Raw genomic sequence first — 18644 nt, forward strand, 5'->3', positions numbered from 1 at the left:
TCTGGTTGGATAAACAACACTTAATTAGTTGACAGACATAATTATTTAAAGATTATCTGATATCAACAAGTAATAACTTTATAAGCTATGTTGATCAAACTGGAGTTTTATCACAATAATTAATGACTAGCTAACAATTTAGCACTAGCTAAAGACTCAGCATTAGCACTTAGCACAAACACGCCGCTGTTGAGAATTTAAATGCATATTAAGTAAGCTACATGTTGGTAAATTTCTCTATTTAAAGGTTTAATAGAACAGGTTTAAATGAGATGCTTCCAGACCTTTTATACTTTTTGGATGATTTTTAATTCGCCTCTTGGTAAAGCGTCTAAACATCAAACAACAAATACTTTACCAGCGCATTACACTTTTTTGTTTTCGGTTGAAACAGACCGCACCTGGGCATTTCAGCAAGATAATTTTCTGTAGCGGGTGAGGTCGTTGGACTTTGTGCAAAATATATATATATATATATATATTCCACACTAAAGGATTATAATGTTTCATGCTGCCATCTATACTATCAGAGCCTTGATTAATTATTAAAGTCAATTTTCTGTTAGTGTTACTGACAATTCTATCCAAAAAAACAATCTCATGATAAACTGTGATAAAGATGGTAAATAACCTAAACTTGATTGTTATTTTTAGGGAAAGTTGCAGAAACTGGGTTGTTAATAGCTTATAGCAACATATTCAAGTTGTTGTTTTGAATCCGAAATCCAATTTAAATATCTTTAAGCTATTTCAGAATTTAATTTTTTTTAATTTACTTCTGACATTTTCACTTTCAAATAAACTAATGTGATTACAAATTCATCTCCCACAGTTCTTCAAAATAAGAGAGATTCCTAGTTGTGTAATTGAAAAATCTGACATTATCAGCTTTTCATTTGTTCACGCAAAAACTTTCTTTCTTCCAATGAAAACATTTAATCTTACTAAAGTTAAAATAGTTCATAACAGTCTCGTTATGTTTTTCTGGGGATTCTGTTTATTCTGAAAACAACTGGTTGCACCAGATGTATGATTTTATTTTCAAAAACCATGATGATACAACAAAATAAATGGCTGTAAACTGAGCTGGACTTGGATGCTTCAGTTGAAATGTTTCTGTTTCACCAAGCTGCTAGTTAACGCCAAATAAGCCCCAGACAGCATATGATTCTTAGAAGGTGACTCTCAGTGATTCAGAGTCACACAGTTGTGACTCATAGCTGCAGAACCGGGAAAAGTGGATCCCTCTTTCCTCTCCACGTCTCTCCCCAGGCTTGTTTGCCAACATGGGGTTATTTTTGCCTGACAGTGTCACGCCTTGCAGCTGAATCCCAGGGTACGAACTGCACCCCTACACACTGACCCGTCCCACCACACACTCTCTCTGCCCTTCTCACACTCCCTGGCATTCGTCCCCAGCTGATCCTCTCACAGAGCTGCCATGGGACAGAGCGGACCGCGCCGAATGGCCCTGGATTAGAGTGCTGAAAATTGATACTGCGAACGATTGCACAGGGGGGGAAAAAAAGTAAATATTCTTTAACTGTGATATCCAAACAAGAAAAGCGGGTTTTTCTTGACCATGACGGATACTGTAACCGAGGAAGAGAAGGATCCTGATATTGAATTATTTGTTAAGGTGGGCACTTTCTGTATAATATTTTTTTCTGCACACAAAAAAGAAAAAAACACACCAATAGTTACATTTTTGTGTATTAAAAGTAAGTTTGCAGCAACTAAAACAAGTGATCAGTTTAGTGCAGCTCCTTTAAGAGTGTGCATGCCATGCTGCTGTTGTTGTTGGGTGCTGATTTTCCATGCGTTAACCTGACACCGACCTGCATTCGTGTATTGACAATCTCCTTCTTTCTCTGCCCCACTGAATTATTACTGGACTCCTTTCAGCATCGAGAGTAAAACCTTTGAATAGCTTCAAAATATGACCCGATTAATGCCAGGATGATTTACCTTTCTGTCTGTTGCACAGAAAGCTTCTTTGTTTGTAAGTACAGATGATAAATGTGGAGGCGTTTTCAACATCAGCCCTGTTGTGGAATGTGTCTTTAAATAATCAAATATGACTAAATATTTGCTCAATCACGTAGTTATCTGAAACTCTTGACTTGCCTTCAGCAACTCTTTGTTGATTGCTTTAAATGTTTTGCGTAATAAAGTTGATTTTACACAAACAGATGTCTAACTGATTTAAATAGTCTATTATTTTTGCTAATCTGTTTAAAATGGAAGTTATATAAGCTAGATCTCTGCTTCATTACGCAGAGTAAACAATATTTAAGCATAACAGAAGAAAACTTGGGGCATTTTCTTGGGCTTACACACGTATAATGATAGGACAAAAACTGATTTCAGTGGCTAAAGTGCTTAGCATGCTGCTAGCATGTTAAAACCAGAGGTTCAAATGAGCAGTGAGGCGGTTAATGGAAGCTGTGTGGATTATTCATGCTGGACCTTGTATCTCATTACATTACAGTGTCCAGTTGCAGACACACAAACAATCCCAGCACATGTGAACTGAAGACACCTTTTACAAAATTTCCAATTTACAAACAGATTACTGTTGAATGTGCACCATGACAGAAATTTCCAGTCAGGGCGTTGTTACGTCAGAGGAATCCAGACACTGCACCGATCTTGAATTAACTGGGCTAGATTTGAGGATTTTGAAGGGTGTTGTTCAAATGTTGTTCTTCTGTTGTTTTTCATTAACGTGTGTGTGTGTGTGTGTGTGTGTGTGTGTGTGTTTGCAGGCTGGGAGTGACGGGGAGAGCATTGGAAACTGTCCTTTCTCCCAACGTCTCTTCATGATCCTTTGGCTGAAGGGAGTAGTCTTTAACGTCACTACCGTCGATTTAAAAAGGTGAACGTGTCGGTTTCTACAGTGCATGATGGAGTTAATCATCAGAAAACCATTTGCTAACATCTGGAGCTGCCATGCGAAGCTCATGCACATCTGGAGATCTGAGAGGCGAATCGGTGACATGATTTCCTGCAATGAATTGCCAGTCACTTCAGGGACTTTGACTCAAGACTCTTAATGAGTCATTAAATGTTAGAAAATAGGCTTAAATGTCCTGTGTTGCTTTCTTTGCTGTAAAATTGATTAAATTAATTGCATCACAAATGTCTGTGGTTTTATTTGGAATTGCGTAAATTAGACCAACCCAAATAAACTCATAATCGGGAAGTGGAAAGAAGATTGAATTCATTTTCTTTTACAAATAAAAATCTGAAAGTGTGATGTGCATTTTTGTCAAATGTCTTGACTAAATTGTTAGTTTTTTTTTATCAGGAAACCAGCTGATCTTCACAACCTCGCCCCAGGAACACATCCGCCATTCCTTACCTTCGAGGGAAACGTTCTCACAGATGTCAACAAGATAGAAGAGTACCTGGAGGAGATGCTGGGTCCACCCAAGTAGGCATCACAAACTTAAACATTAAATGGGAACAAACAGCGTCCTGACTGCTAAACATCTGCCGCTCAGGTATCCCAGGCTTGCAACAAAGAACCGTGAATCCAATGTTGCAGGAAATGACATCTTTGCCAGATTCTCAGCTTACGTCAAAAACACAAGACCGGAGAAAAATCGCTGTGAGTACACCAGTTATGTTGAACCTAACAATGGTCATTAAGAATATGTAAAATCTTGACAGGAGTCCAAAAACACCCCTCTTGAAGTTCAAGGTTTTCAAAAAAACTAAGAACTTTCAAGAACATTTTTCACCTGGAGTGTGACAAATAGTGACAGAAATGTCAAAAGTAAAAAAAAAAGCACACTCTTAAACAAAAACCTTTGTTGAAGACCTTTTTCTAGTCTTCTTTGCTAGTAGTTTGTGGACGTCCCGTATAATGACTCGGACAGACAATTATTAATTATTCAGATAAATAGTAAAACAATTTTCTGTCATACTGAAGCTGGAAAAAAGTTTGGAAATCGTCTTACATTGTGTTACCGTTTGCTTTATGTGTTTAAGCTTTGGAGAAGAGTCTGAACAAAGCCTTGGCGAAACTGGACGAGTATTTAATGAGGCCGATTCCTGATGAGGTTCAATCTGGACGGCACAGCGGCGAAGGCCTGTCCAGCCGCAAATATCTAGACGGCGATGAACTGACACTTGCTGACTGCAACCTTCTACCCAAGCTCCATGTTGTTAAGGTAAACTGCCTTCTCCGTTTATCTCCATTCCCATCATCTCCAAATCCTCCTTGCTTTAATTATTTGTTTTTGACAGGTGGTTGCAAAGAAATACAGAAACTATGACGTCCCTTCTGAATTCAAAGGGGTGTGGCGTTACCTTGACAACGCCTACAAGCGAGACGAGTTCACTAACACATGTGCAGCAGATGTGGAGATCGAGCTAGCCTACCAGGCCGTGGCCAAGAGGCTAGAAAAATGAAGCAACAGCTAATAACTTCCAGTTATAAAGAAAATTACATCTGCTCCTTACATGTGATTTAACATTTTCATTGCTTATTTGTAAATATATCTCAAACTAATAGTTTGTCTCAGTCAAAATATGTATTAAAACAAGAACAAAAGAACTTAGCATATTCACAACAGATGAAGCCAATGATACTAGCATCTAGGTAACATCTAAATGTTAATGGAAATGATAACATAGCATTGGAGGCTAATGAATATTTTTTAGCAATACATGGATTTTCTTCAAAAATAAAGAATATGTGAACAATTATTTTCAAACAGCATACAGAACAGAAGCTAACATTATTAGCTATCTTGCTAATGCTAGCATGACATTAGCATTTAAGCTGAGTGGATAGCCAAGAATAAATATTATTTTTAAGCAATTTTCAAAAATCCTCCAGATATTTTATTGCATTAATTTATTATTATTTAATTTCCCTTTGGGATCAATAAAGTATTTTTGAACTTGAATTTGAAATATTTGCTAAATGCCAGAATAATTATATATAATATACTTTTTCAAATGTTCACAAACACTTGACTAGTGACTAGTGAGGGCCTGGTGCGCCTCACAAAATACATGGTATCATAAGAAAAGAACATTATGTGGATTATTTTCAGCAGAAATATGTTGTGGACTGTTCACTTTTTTGGTGATCCAAAGCAAAGGTAAATGTGGCAAAGTGCTAAATATTTTAGAAATCTTTTATCAAAATTAAAATGAGCGTGAGCTTTTTTTTCCCCCAATAACATTTGATCAGAAGTTTAGTAGTCACTTTAGGAAACAAGATCAGTGAAAACGACATTATCTCCATGCAGAACCTGACAGCTTTCAATAACTTATTAGCAGGCTTGCTTACTTTATTGTGTGATAATGTAGATAAAAAATTTAAGTATGTGTTTAAGCCAAAGTAGTGGAAAAATGGTAGCTTTGCTAACCTATTGCATGTCCTTTACCCTGTTTTCCATTTAGTTAGAACCACTCACTACAGTTACAGCTCTTGCTGATACCCTTATCTCAAAATGTCAGATGGACTGTCATCATTATTATCACCATTTTGAAGCAACAACCACACTGTTAATGTATTAAGAAGAAGAAGAAGAAGATTATAAAATGAATGAAGCTTTTGAATATACTCTATCTTGTCATTTAAATAGATTTAGGATTTAGAGCGCAGTGTTGGTAGTGATGTATTCTGATCTCAAGTGCCTTAGTGGGAAACAAGCTCACCTCTACTGTACCTTCAGCTTTTTATATCTGTACAGTACATTTTGTGTGTTTTTAATTTATTCAGAATGATTTTCCATATTGGATTTATCATAATATATACAGCTGTGTGATGACTAAATAAACTATGAGGTATAGCTTAAGGTTTTGAAATAGAGATTATAAATATAAATCATGAGCTTCTTCTGTGTTCACGTTCTTTCTAATGATTAGAATTGTGAACCTGCTGTGTTTACTGTTGTTCTTATTTGGGTAATAAAACGATTTTCTCAGACTGGGCATGAGATTTGTTTATTATTATTATTATTATTATTATTATTATTATTATTATTATTATTATTATTATTATTATTATTGTGTTGTGTAGATAATAAGTGAGAGAGGGATTATTATTTATTTATTTCAGGGGAATTGCTGAGTCATAAGTTCTGTAAACCATGATGAGAAATAATAAAGACTGGTGTCGTAAAATGTGACAGCATTGTTTATTGTCTAACAACCAGCAGTACCGGCAGATGGCCAGCAGATGGCAGTAAACACAAAGTATTTGTCTTTCGCTGCAGAAACTCTATTAGGGATCGTCTTGCATTTCTATATCAAAAAAGAAATGCAATCTCGCTTTGTTCTATCTTTAAGGTCCATGCTGAACATTTTATGATTTCAAAAAATAATTTATTTAAAATGAATTAAAAATAATACATTTAAAAATACATTTCAAAATCCCAGAAAAGTGAAAGAAGATTATCCACTATTTTTGATAAATTACTGATTTGGCGCTAGAATTAAATAATATTAAACATCTTTTCACACTGGTCAGGATTTTGTGATTGTTTTTGTGTTTTTTGGGGGGGCAGGAGTTGTATTTTTGGCAATCACAGATTTGATGGTGCTAATTTAGACATATTTGTAAGAAGTTTTTATATTAGTGGTATTTGATCCCATGGCCTTGAGTTGGACACATATGGAGTATACTGGTATGGTCGTGTTTTACGTTTTTGGGGGGGCTGATAAAACTCAGACGATCCCTAACTCTGTGATTGGGCAGAATGAACACAGGTGGGAGGGGGGAACCAGTACGCCGAGCTGCCTGGGATCCAGTCTCCCCAGACCGTTCAGCACGCTCGGATGTGTTCGCCCTGTTCCTCTCTGCTCTTTTAACTCTCCCTTCTTCCTTTCTGGCAACACCAAGGCGGTTGTGGATGGATTTACTTCAAAAGGTACGCTTCTTTTTTCTGTCAGTGAAAGCCATGGCGGGCATTGTTGTGGTATTTTTGTTGCTGCCCCGGCTGCTGCTGCTGCTGCTGCTGCTGGTGGTGTTAAAGGAGGCGCAGTGTTTTAGCCGGGAGTGGGCGACTTGTCATTGCGGTGATGCGTGTTTTGTTGGTGGTCGACCACCAAACAGCAAGCCTGCTGTAGCTGGAGCCCGCACTAGCTCAAATGTGTGGAGTAAATGAGGAGAAATGGGGCGGGAAAATGAACAAAGTAGCTAACGGTTATTTAGCCATTTACGGAATGAGGACGTAAGTCGCCGCGCGAGCTTGGGGTCCCATTGTTACGAGTCTTAGCTAAACATCAAACTACAATATGGTTAAAAACACGCTGGTACAGAGTGTCTAATTATAACTGGACTGTTTCAGGCAATGTGGTTTTCACACCAGCAGTCTGTAATTCACAACAAGTGCTCGAAGCTCCACCTGTGTGTGAAAGGTTTTCAACAAACTGGTGGAGATAGGGTCGTTAACGTGTCGCTGTGCCTGAAAGGCGACCTTCCTGTTCCCGTAACGTCGCTCACTTCCTTGTGTGCTTGGAGGACTTTGAACTGACAGCAGCCGGTTCGCCTGGTTCTGCTGAAACCAGAGAGGGGTTGTGTCGGTCCTTGAGTTGATGTTGCTTTGGAAATCAGATCGTTTAATTATTTGTCTCAGAGCCGGCCCAAGGCTTAAGCGAACTTTGCTGCTGCTTGGAGACGTTTATAAAACTTAACATATTTCAGGAATATTTTTTTCTCTTTGACATACAAGAAAATGCTATCTAAATTCGCTAAATGTTTGTTACATTAAGTAATACATAAATTAATGGATATCTTTACATTTAGTTGCTGTAACTTCTTTTGTTTTTCTCATACATAGCATGACATTTTTCTCCAATTAAAAATAAACAGCAAAATTTCACACTTTTTACCATTTTCTTTTTAGTTAGCATACTAGCCTTAAAAATTGTTAAAACACCAAAAATATGATTTGATATAAACATTTCAGACCAAAGCATCTTTAAAAAAATGACTGATCTGGAAATTATTTTTGGTGCCAATCTCAAATAGTAATGTTGGTTATTAACGACTTATTTAAATATAAATTGTGGTAGCATTTTTAAACTAGCTTCAAAAGATTTGCCTCTTTGAAGTCAGAAATACTTTTTGGAAGGTTGCATTTTTTAAAAACTTTTGCATCCTGGGGATACGTTTGCCAGATAGTTATGTGATTATGTTAATTTTTGTCCGTTTGAGAACAAGCAAGCGTAATTAGCAAAATAACTCCTACAAAGGTGCAGCAACTGTCAGGTTGAGTAATTTGGCTCATTGCAGAAGCACTTAACAAACCAGTTCAGCCATGTTTGTATCTTTTTGTAATCAGGATGACATAATGAGTTGTTTATAAGACATTATGACGCAGGATTGTTAAGCTGTTTGCATTGTTTAATGAGAGATCCTCGATCCTCGTAGGCTAATACTGACCGTCCAGAGGTGAGCCTCGGACTGACCCGACTTTATAAAGAACTCTTTCAGCTGCTATTTTTTTTTATTTGCCGGGGCCTTGGGATTATAAATCCTGCAGAAAAGGAGCTTTGCTTCGGTGGCATGCTTCACTGGCAAGGAATCGTTTGAGGGGTGTTGGTGCGAGAGGAGTGGGCTCTGGTTGAGAGCCAGCGGAGGGTTTGAAGGAGGAGAGCTGAGCTGTGGTGACGGAAAGTGAACGCGTTTGGCTCCCTGTGATTAAAGGGCTCCTGTTCTCTCTCCCTGAACAAGCAAACACATTCACACACAGGCAACACCTGCCTTTTCTTAAAGCGAAACTGTTCCGTATTTCCAAAACAAACATCTCCTCTATAAGGGATTTAAATTTTAGTGCTAAGTTTCAGATTGTGTAGACGGGATACTGAGAGAGATCAAATCAGGAGGGAAAATTTGGGCCACATTCTCTCCCAACATCCAACTCTTGCGGGTGTTTTTTCCATCGTCTGGTATGCATTTCACTTTTCTGAAAGTCGGTCTAAAGTTGAAAGTTGATTAAGCATTTCCAGATGCTGGCATTATAGAAATCCATCTATTGTTTCTTCAGCACAATCTCATAAAATAATCAAACTTTTAATTTGAGTACAGTGTGGAAAAACGTTAAAATTGGCCCTTATTTTCTTTAATTTTGGGCGATCTGGACTTAAAGTTTTACCATGATACTTTGTGGTACTTTGTGATAATGATACAAGTGGTTAGAGCTATTACTACTCTTTTAGGGAACTGTAAGGCTGCGACTGTCAAAGAAATGACAGCCAGGGTTTCCCCCAGTGTATTATAAGCCTGTCGGGCCACCAGGCTTTGCTTGTACCCCCACCAGGCTAAGCATTGCTTATTTACTTAAGTATTTTTAAACTGTTTACAATTTTTTCAGACTGTATTCAGGTGTTAATCTTCCAATCTTTCAGTAACACATAGTTATCAAGTTATATTTTCAAATTTTCTGTCAACTTGAAACATTTTTTGACTGAAAAACACGACGGGATGAATGACTGCCATAGTGCTGAACCACCAGGCTTAGCAAGTTTTCTGGGGGAAACCTTAGATAGCTCTACAAAATCTACTGCTTTTGAAATTTGTAAGACATTCAAATAAAATCTTTTAATCATATCTTGAGATTTAATTATATTTATTGAACAGACAATGGAAAAAAATCCATTTCTGTCAGAATTGTGTTGATTTTTAAGCCACTTCCTGAATTCTAAAGAAAAATAATTACCTGTCTAAACCAAGTTTCTCATGCCGCCAAGGATGGTGAGCAAAAGAAAGTGAAAATAATCAATATAGCTTGTTGATGGGGAGTAGCATCATGGCGTCTCCATAGCAACCATTAGACACCATCGACATGCTGTTTGGTTGTGAGCCATGCCTGGACCGTCACAAATGGAACTTCATTGGGAATTTAATTGGAAATATGTTGAGTTGAAAAATGAACTTAAAAGATCAACAATAAATACAGGATTTTAAATTAAAGGTTGAATGTTTCTTTCAATGCAAAAGTTTTTTATTTAATTTTTATCATATCTTGAGCAGTAAATTTGTCCCGATGTGTATTATCAGGTGGATCTGCTTTCCGCACCTACTCTATTAATTCTCTTTGGCACTTTGACCGACTGACTTGCACTTTACCGTCATTGTGCAGCTAGTTGCTGTAAAGCAGGTCCAACAACTTCTTTCTCGCGCCGTTGCCGCAAAACCAGCGCCCAGCTGCTCGTCTTTCCTCCCTCCAAACCTCATTTTCCGTGACGTCTTTGTATTTCTTCGTGAATCTGTGTCGTTGAACGTTAAGCTTAAGTGTCTGCTTTAATCTAAAGGCTAAAGTTTGAGTTATGTTTCAGATAATTACCTACAACTTGTTCCCGCTCCAAAATTCCCCACAATTACACTCTAATAGGAAAGAAGAGGATTCTGATTAAACATTCATTTCTGTCGCTCTAATGATTCTTGTTTGAAAATGTTTGCTGTATTTTTATCTATTTCATTTTTTCTCTGTTACATTTAAAGGATTTATAGGATTCGAATCTGTATTAATAATGAGGAGCAGAGGAAGGATTTGTTTGCTTTTAGGCAGAGTGTTTAGTATTAGTACCAAAGTGCAGGGGTTTAGCGATTTAGTGCAGTGAGAGGAAAAACCTCGCTGGCCTTTTCGGTATCTGTGTATGTTTGTACTGTTGCATAACAGCTCCTGCCCTTAATTTATAGAATAGCCACGTCGGCTAAAAATTATTTGCTCTAATGTGTTGAGACAACTCGCGTTATTGGAACAGCGAAACCTTGTGTGGTGGTGACAGGAAAAGGGGGGGTGGATGTTGTGGCCAGCTTCAAAAGCTCATCTGCAAGTCTGCGCCATGCTTTGTCTTTGAGCTTGTTGTGAACATGCAGGTTCTGTTCTGGGTGGTCTCGGCTTTGCATGTCCAGTTGTGTCAGGTTAGACTTGTTAGTCTAAAGATTCCTTACCTTTGCAGCACTGATGATCCAGAGGTTTTTTATCGCTTGAAGCTACTTCTTTTTAATTAAATTTCTGCTAAAATCTTAATTTTCACAAGATAATTGTAAAATTAGGAATGCTTTCTACTTTTCTTGGTGGTGATAAATTATCTAATTTAACTGCAGATCCTTTGTTCACTAAAATATATTGTGGATTTTCTCTAATCTACACACATCCCCAGTAATGTTTGGATAAATGTCCCTTTGCTAGTTGCACCAGCTCTAACATATTTCTTCTGCAGCCCTTCAGGAACAAGTCTGGCTGAATATTTGACCGGTGTTCTTGGCAGAGTTGATGGTTCATTTAAATTGCTTTGCATCTTTGCACAGACGTGTCTTTTGGGCTTTAGACTTTCAAGAGTGTTGAGGTTGGGACCTTTCCAGACTCTAAACGTACGTTGATTTTCAGATCGGGAACACCAGATTCACTGCCCACAGTGAAGGTAGTTTGACTTTCCCAAGGATACAGAAGGTTCTGATCAGGAAAGAATCCAGATTTCTGCTCAGGTGAAACAATGAATAAGACCACAAACTATCAAAAACCAGTGTTAGCATCATGCTAATTATACTGTTGCATTGCACAAGACAGATGAAAAGAGCAATGAAAAGGAAGACTACCTCCAGATCCTTTAACTTTTCCTCAAAGTCTGAATGGTTTCCCCGAGAAAACATGCGAAGCCCGGTGTTTGGAACATGCGAAGCCCGGTGTTTGGGTGCTGGGGCAGTCATTCGTCCAGCAGCCCGTCGTGTTTTTGAGTTAAAAAATGTTTAAAGTTGACAGGAAATTTGAAAATATCACTTTATAATTATGTACTATTGGAAGATTAATACCCGAACACCAACAATAAAGTCTTAAAAAAACGGAAACATTTTAAATAGACTTATATAAGTAAGCAATACTTAGCCTGGTGGGGGCACAAGTAAAGCTTGGTGGCCCCCCAGGCTTATAATATACTGGGGGAAATCCTGTTGGTCTATAATCATCCAGAATTATGCCACAATGTTTTCATTCCTGTGAGAAACCACACACCTTACTGGTGAGAGTCTATGAATATATTTGAGCTGTATGTAAAATATTTTTCCTGTTTTTAAAATATTTAAAGTCGTTCTGGGATTATTTAGTATTGGTTTCAAATAGGCCCAAGCTGATGATATAAACACCATTTTGCCATCTTTGTACGAATTCATATTTCTTATAAATTTTTGGGAAGTAGAATAAAGAAATGAAACCAGTTTTCCACTCTTCATTCACACTACCCGTCTGTTTTCCTGAAGACTAGTGAGATTGTTTTTATCGCCCCGCTTCAAAACTGCTGAGGCAATTCCTATTGAGGAGTCATTCAGGGAATCTGCCTCAGGGTGACAGTGGATGTGGTTTCATTCGCAACCCCGCTCCAGAAAAAGCTGTGCAACTTGTTCTACATGTTGTTTATGATGATGGTCAGGCTTACAAACCATTACTGTCACAATTAATTAAAAACATGCTTGAATGCATCTGAATATTTAGAACAGCGCTAAAGTTGGTTAGCTAAAAAAGGCAAGGATGGTGTTTTGTGCTTTTTAAAGGGACAGTATTATGTAAAATTGACTTTTTTGAGCTTTGCATCATGATTTAATGTTATACACTCATTGAAAATATACCTGGAGAGTTGTCTTGATTCTTTCACACATGTTTGAGAAATTCTTGAATTGCCATGGCAACCATTCAGCTGTGCAAAACGCCTGGTTGGACTTAGCCTCAGTTCCCAAGCTTCTGCCTCTCAGTGCAGCTCCTTCAGACTAGCCAGCAGCAATTAGCAAACATCTTGTGAAAACTGTGCATCTGCTGACATCATTGTACGAGTTGCTTCTCAATGAAACGCTGGTAAAAAGATTGTTGGAGGGTAAAAAGAGGAGCTATGTTGCCCCTTAATGTGGTTTGCTCATTTTAGTTTTTTCATAAATAAAAATGCAAATATTTTCTTTTTACTTATCAAAACATAGTTTCAAGTTCACACTTTTTTCTTACAGTGAATACTGCGTGACTAGAAGTGGCAGTTGGGTGGCGGAAATGATAAGACGATAAGATAATTTATCTTTTAAAATGAAAAGCTCATGTAAAGAGAAATTGTCAGATATTCTTTTCGTTTTATGCTCTAGACTTTGTGCTTTGCTCTATTTGGACTGCCTAAAGGAAAATGATTCCTTGTATATTTAATACCTCTAGTTTAACACCTGCATGGTTGCGACTGGATAAGGTGGAGGTAACTCGTCCTTCCAACTGCGTTGCAGCTGCTGATATCCAGTTACGACACCAGAAATGTGGCGAAGCTGCAGCACGGCCAGTTTCTCTGGAGGACTGGATGAATAATTAAGGAGCGGTGCTTATGTGAAGAAGTTCATTAAGATGCAGACTCACACCGGTCTCCATAGCAGCAGCGCCGCATCTCTATTGGGCCAACAACAACCCAAGCTGGCAAGGTGGCGATGTGGGTGAGGTAGGAGGTTTCCCAGAATAAAGGATGTCCCTCGGTTATCGCTGCAATCTTCACTTGCGTTTTGTCGTGAGATATGAAACTTAAAAAAATAATTAAATGTCTAAAATTGGCTGGTTGTCGCCACCTCTTAGCTCTGCAGCCACCTGGGCATTACATTCCTAGAATCTATTTATATTTCAGGGTAAATGGATGCTTTTTCCAATGCTGATCAATAATAAATAAAGAACAATATGTCTGAGGCACATTTCTAGCGGTTGTGTTCATGCTGCCAGCACTCAGAGAAAGGGTTTTACTTTTTTATTTTTTTCAGTTTGTTGCAAGCTGCTGTATGGAATATCCCCTGAACTCCACTTAAAAGGAAGTTATTTTCAGCTCTGAATTAAATGAATGGAGACTTTATCTGGCTGGACATAACAGGTAACTATGCAACAGAAACGAGGGTGAAGGTTACGTAGTCAGGACTCATGTGGAACGATATTAAAGCCTAAGATTATTACAGAGTGATTTGGGGATATTGTTCACTCGTAATCCCAGTGACATTTTCATTAAGCCCTCACATCTGGAAAAAGCAGCCTGGGAGTCACAATGGCTGCAGGTTAGACTGCTACTGTTCATCACCAAGCGTGCAGGAACCCTGTTGGAAATTAATCTGCATTGTTCCTGCTGCTTCTGTACTCTTGTCACAATCTGTGCCTGATATCGAATCTCAGCGCTCTCGGGATGTTCATCTTTCATCCTGTTTTGGCACTGCTGCTGTGTTATCTATACTATAAACCCAACAGTTAAGTTTAAATTTCATTGCTTTTGTCCCCAGCAGAAGGAAATCCCTTTAGAGCGGGCCGGAGAGCACACCGAATCCCCCAGGCTTCAATCGTTCAATTGCTTTTTGTCTCTGCTCTTGAGCCTGCCGTTCAGTTCCTTCTACCAGCGTGTCGTTGTTGCAAAGGATCATATCCTCTTCAACCTTAGCTGGCCGTCATTGTCGCTTCGCTCGGCTTTTGTCGTTGCTGGTCGCCAGATAAATTTAGACCCTCAATCAGAAAACGACGAAGGGCAGCCGAGACGGGAATTACGCATGTCCTTCTCTTCTCTAGAGATCAGAGCATAGCCTGGGTTTGAAAGGCATCTTGATGAAAGTGGGAGGTTCTCTGTTGAGCAGGGAGGATGGATTTAAGCAATCCAGGAAGACAAGAGGGTCAGGTCTCTGAGAATCTGCCTGTAACGTTAGCAAAAGAGAATAAGCGTTGCATGACGTTGCATTGTACCTCAGAGATTTTCTCTTTATCTTTGTCATGCAAACAGTGTAAAGCAAATACCGCTGTTTCTTATGAAATGTTTGCAGTACATTCAGTGGAATCTGCTTCCAGCTTCCCTTGGCCTATTTATGAATCTGATTAATGGAAAGTAAAGATGAGCCGATAGCTCCCATCCTAACCCAGAGACGATGATGCTGATGATGATGATGGTATGGACAGGCAAGAGAATAGTGTATCCGTTAGGGCGATTATTGCTCTGTCCCAGTTAGAAGGAAATTTATAGAGCATAAGAAAGATGCAGCTGAAAAGCACGGCTGCAGTAATCCCCTCCACACACTTAGCTGTCTTTTCAGCGACATCGGCTGAATGCAGATGAGAGAACATCTTAGATTTCTTTTTTTTTTTGTCTTGGTTGCATGGTTGAACAGTTTGCTATTTAGTTATTGTTAGATGGTTGCAGCCAAAGGCGGTTATTTGGCTTTGCATCGACTGCCCAGGGGTGTCAGTTATGACTTGCTGAACTATTTAATAGCTTTAACAGTGCTATCGGCTAATTCACACACACACTGTCAGTGCTGTGTTAATTTATTTAGCAGGAAATCCAATGGAACTTATTTCTCTTCATTTTTGCATTCAGTTTGTGCTGTTGTTACTGAGAACGATGAATTTAGATGATTAAAGTGTTTGTTTTTTTGAGCTGACTATAAATTATCTCCATGTCTTTTTTTTTTGTACGGCTGCATCAATCACTAAGATCACACTGTCTGGATTAAATGAGGAAGTTCTCTTTCACTGCTGAAGCAAAGACGAGTTTCTGAGAATTTATTGTATTTTTTATTTTTATTTGCTGCTTAAAATATGCAGCGTCTGATCAGACAGATATAACTACTTGTTCCTCATTCTCTCGCAACTATTTTATTGTCACAATATACTTGTTTTAGCAGCCAATGAGTAAAGAAGTTGTCTTGTTATTCCAAACATCTATAGGTGGTTGTATTAGGGTAGAAGAGGTGAATACTCTCATCATCAGTGTTTAGCGAACTAATGAGTAGACCTGTCCTCTGATTTTCCTTCAGGAGGATGCAGCAAACCGTCTGAGATGTTACTGGGAGGCGATGATGGGCCAGTGAAGGTTGTAGTGGTTTGCAAACCCCCGGACACGGCCCCAGCAAGTAGCTACGCTAACCGACACAGCCATGCCGCCGCTGGCGTCCTGATCCTCCTCTTCCTCCCCCCGACTCCCTGAATCTTTCTCTGGTCGCTTAAGACTCGCAGCAGACTGTCCAGCATGGCCTCGCCCTTCATGTGGAAGCTGTCCTCGCAGAAGCTTGGCTTCTTCTTGGTAAGTTTTGGCTTCATCTGGGGCATGATGCTGCTGCATTTCACCATCCAGCAACGGACCAGCCACGAGAACAGCGCCGTCCTGCGCCAGCAGATCCTGGATCTGAGCAAGCGCTACATCAAAGCGCTGGCAGAGGAGAACCAAAGTGTTATGGACGGCCCGTATGTTGGAACCATGACGGCTTACGGTGAGTCCTCGGCTCACATGATCTGACTGACATGTTGCATCAGGCTAAAGTATTAATTTTTGAATTTAGAAACATGCAACTTTAGTTTAGACAAAATGTAGGAAAAGTTAATTGTTTCCTAGGCACTTGCATAGTTATTCTACCCCCAGTATAGTCTTTTTTTACCAAACTTTTCCAGATTACAGTGACCCACAGCTGCATGTTAAAATCTACCAATACTTGAGACTCTCTCTGAAAAGCTTATAACTAAATATAGCTGCAGTACTGCATAAACTAATATCAACAATTTCTCTTGGAGCCAATCAGCAGCAAGAAAAATAAATCATATTTCTGGATTGGCTGCTTTGCGAACTCCAGTCGCTTGCCAATAAATTTCTAATAAAATTTAATTACCGATTCCATGACTACACCAAACTCCTTTTCAACTCTCACAATGAGATTGAGAGTTAAAGTGAAATTGCTGTAATTAAGCCTGTCACAATAAACAATTAAACCTATGAATTGGAGGTGTGCAGCTTTTATTCCTGTTTTTTATTGTTTTTGTTTGTTCTACATTCAATTTTATGATGTCTAAACAGAGCGCACAAAATGTTACAAGCCTAATAACCAACAAGTCGTATCAAAATGGAGAGTAATCATGCTAACTTTAGCCTAGCTCTGCTGCAGTAAAAAAAGAGCTAACTGTATGTCTTGAGTCAAATCTACGTTTCAGATTAACGGAAGTATTTAATAAATAGCTAGTATTTAAGCAGCTAACATAATTTTATGTTTTAGTAAAAGATTCAGTTTTTAGATTTATCCACCTTCTGATCAAATAAGAAGATGTGGCGCTGACCCAGCTGCACTGGAGTGTGATACTGTTTTAGAAAAGGTCTAGAAGACACATCAATAACTTATTCATGCCATTAATAGACCTGTGTGACTCGACGGGAGTCTTCATTAGAAACCTGAGATTGGAATTGATTGCAGTCTAATTCCCCGAGAAACAACAGCATACAGTGAAGCTCCTGGAGATTAAATCAGCTCTCACAGAACCTGAAGGAGATGCAGAGGTATCGAGCGAAACGGGAGCTGCACCAGGCTTATGGATTTCACTGGGATTTATTTTCCAGGACTGTAACTCGATATTTGTATTTTTTGACTTCTGTCTTATTGGTGCGGTTTTTCAGCAGCTTTAAAGAATTTTCAGACTAAAATTAAGTGAAGAATTAGAGGGGAATCCATTTCAAACAATATCCAGGGATTATTATGATTCTCTTTCCATTTTTAGGAAATACTTCCTTGTCCTGTTTGTTCTGGGGGTTTTTTTCTTCCCGTAATGTGATTGAGTTTCTCAGCGCTACAGCTGTGTGCCGTCCACTGTCCAATATCATATAAAAATCCATTTCAAATCCTTGATTAGGAAGCCAGGCAGCAGGATGCACTGCGCTTCCTGCATTTGTCTTGATCTGATTTGTAATGACTTCAAGAGGCCGGTTGGGGATCCTCTTTGTTACCCATGAAGGACCCATAAAATCCATTTCAATTTAATTCTGTGAATCCCCAAAGCTCTTTCAGGGACTGAGGCAGCTTTATCTATATGAAGAAATGTCATTTTGCAAAACAATTGGCTGAAACTTAGGAAAAAAATAATAACATATTTATTTTAGACATTTATAAACAACAGTATCTCTATTTTTAAGAACTATCACTAACATGGTTAAAAATCTATTGCTAATAATGAGATAAAAAGAAGTAAATATGGCTGTTTGCCAGTTTAAGCAACTCTATGTTAGACTTAACATTTTTCTCTAAATGTCATCGCAGTCGCTGCAGGTTAAAGTATCGAGGAGGCCAGAGAATTACGCCAATGCCATTCTGAATATGTCCTTTCCATCTCATTACCATTCATAAATATCCCTATTTGATGTTTCCTCTGCAATATTAATGCTGAAAAAGACAGGACAAAAAACAATATAAGCCTGGTGATAGTAAAAAAGCTTTCTGCTGCAGAATTTGACATTTCCTGCTACATTCAGAGATCTTAAGATATTAAGGGGTAGATGCTCTAAATGTTCTCTGAAGGAGAGATGCAGCAGTACACCTGATCCAACTTGTTTTTGAAGTTGATATCTCTGATTAGGGAGGAAAATGAAGTTGCCCGTTCTCACCTGCAGACTTGAAGAAGACCCTCGCAGTGCTGCTGGATAACATCATGCTGAGACTTGGCAAGCTGGAGTCAAAGGTGGAGAACATTTACAATGGCACCGGAACCAATCTGACCACCGGCACTGGCACGGCCACCCCAAGCGCCTCCAACTCGGAAAAAGTGAACGTAGCCGGTACGTAACGGACTTCTTGTTTTTCCTCCCGCGTCGTGTTGTGCTAAACGTTGCAAGCATCGCACAGTTTGATGCATTTGGACTTGATCCAGATATGCTCCTGCTGC

General features: G+C 38.8%; 2 protein-coding genes across 3 annotated transcripts in view; both read left to right on the plus strand.

The window, feature by feature from the left end:
- Positions 1-1371: 1371 nt before the first annotated feature.
- Positions 1372-5955, plus strand: clic5a (chloride intracellular channel 5a). Its single transcript, XM_032556056.1, has 6 exons — positions 1372-1639; positions 2769-2878; positions 3311-3436; positions 3507-3613; positions 3997-4178; positions 4255-5955. The coding sequence occupies exons 1-6, from the start codon at positions 1583-1585 to the stop codon at positions 4417-4419; spliced, it is 747 nt and encodes a 248-aa protein (XP_032411947.1). The 5' UTR covers positions 1372-1582; the 3' UTR covers positions 4420-5955.
- An 807-nt stretch (positions 5956-6762) lies between these two features.
- Positions 6763-18644, plus strand: part of mgat5 (alpha-1,6-mannosylglycoprotein 6-beta-N-acetylglucosaminyltransferase) — a 43831-nt gene continuing 31949 nt past the window's right edge. Inside the window, exons 1-4 of one of the 2 annotated variants that reach the window (XM_032556042.1) lie at positions 6763-6893; positions 13226-13431; positions 15764-16216; positions 18373-18537. In XM_032556042.1, the coding sequence (XP_032411933.1) occupies positions 15976-16216; positions 18373-18537 (406 nt within the window). In that variant the 5' untranslated portion in view covers positions 6763-6893; positions 13226-13431; positions 15764-15975. The remainder of the gene's footprint in view (positions 6894-13225; positions 13432-15763; positions 16217-18372; positions 18538-18644) is intronic. The other variant, XM_032556041.1, reaches the window with a different exon arrangement.

Source organism: Xiphophorus hellerii, chromosome 24 (assembly GCF_003331165.1).
Source record: "Xiphophorus hellerii strain 12219 chromosome 24, Xiphophorus_hellerii-4.1, whole genome shotgun sequence".
NCBI classification, from domain to species: Eukaryota; Metazoa; Chordata; class Actinopteri; order Cyprinodontiformes; family Poeciliidae; genus Xiphophorus; species Xiphophorus hellerii.

Bases quoted from the DNA above. Each gene is read 5' to 3' on its own strand.
- clic5a (XM_032556056.1), top strand. From the start codon at position 1,583: ATGACGGATACTGTAACCGAGGAAGAGAAGGATCCTGATATTGAATTA. The intron at 2,879-3,310 runs GTGAACGTGTCG...TTTTTTTATCAG, and splicing joins ACTACCGTCGATTTAAAAAG to GAAACCAGCTGATCTTCACA. The intron at 3,437-3,506 runs GTAGGCATCACA...TCTGCCGCTCAG, and splicing joins GAGATGCTGGGTCCACCCAA to GTATCCCAGGCTTGCAACAA.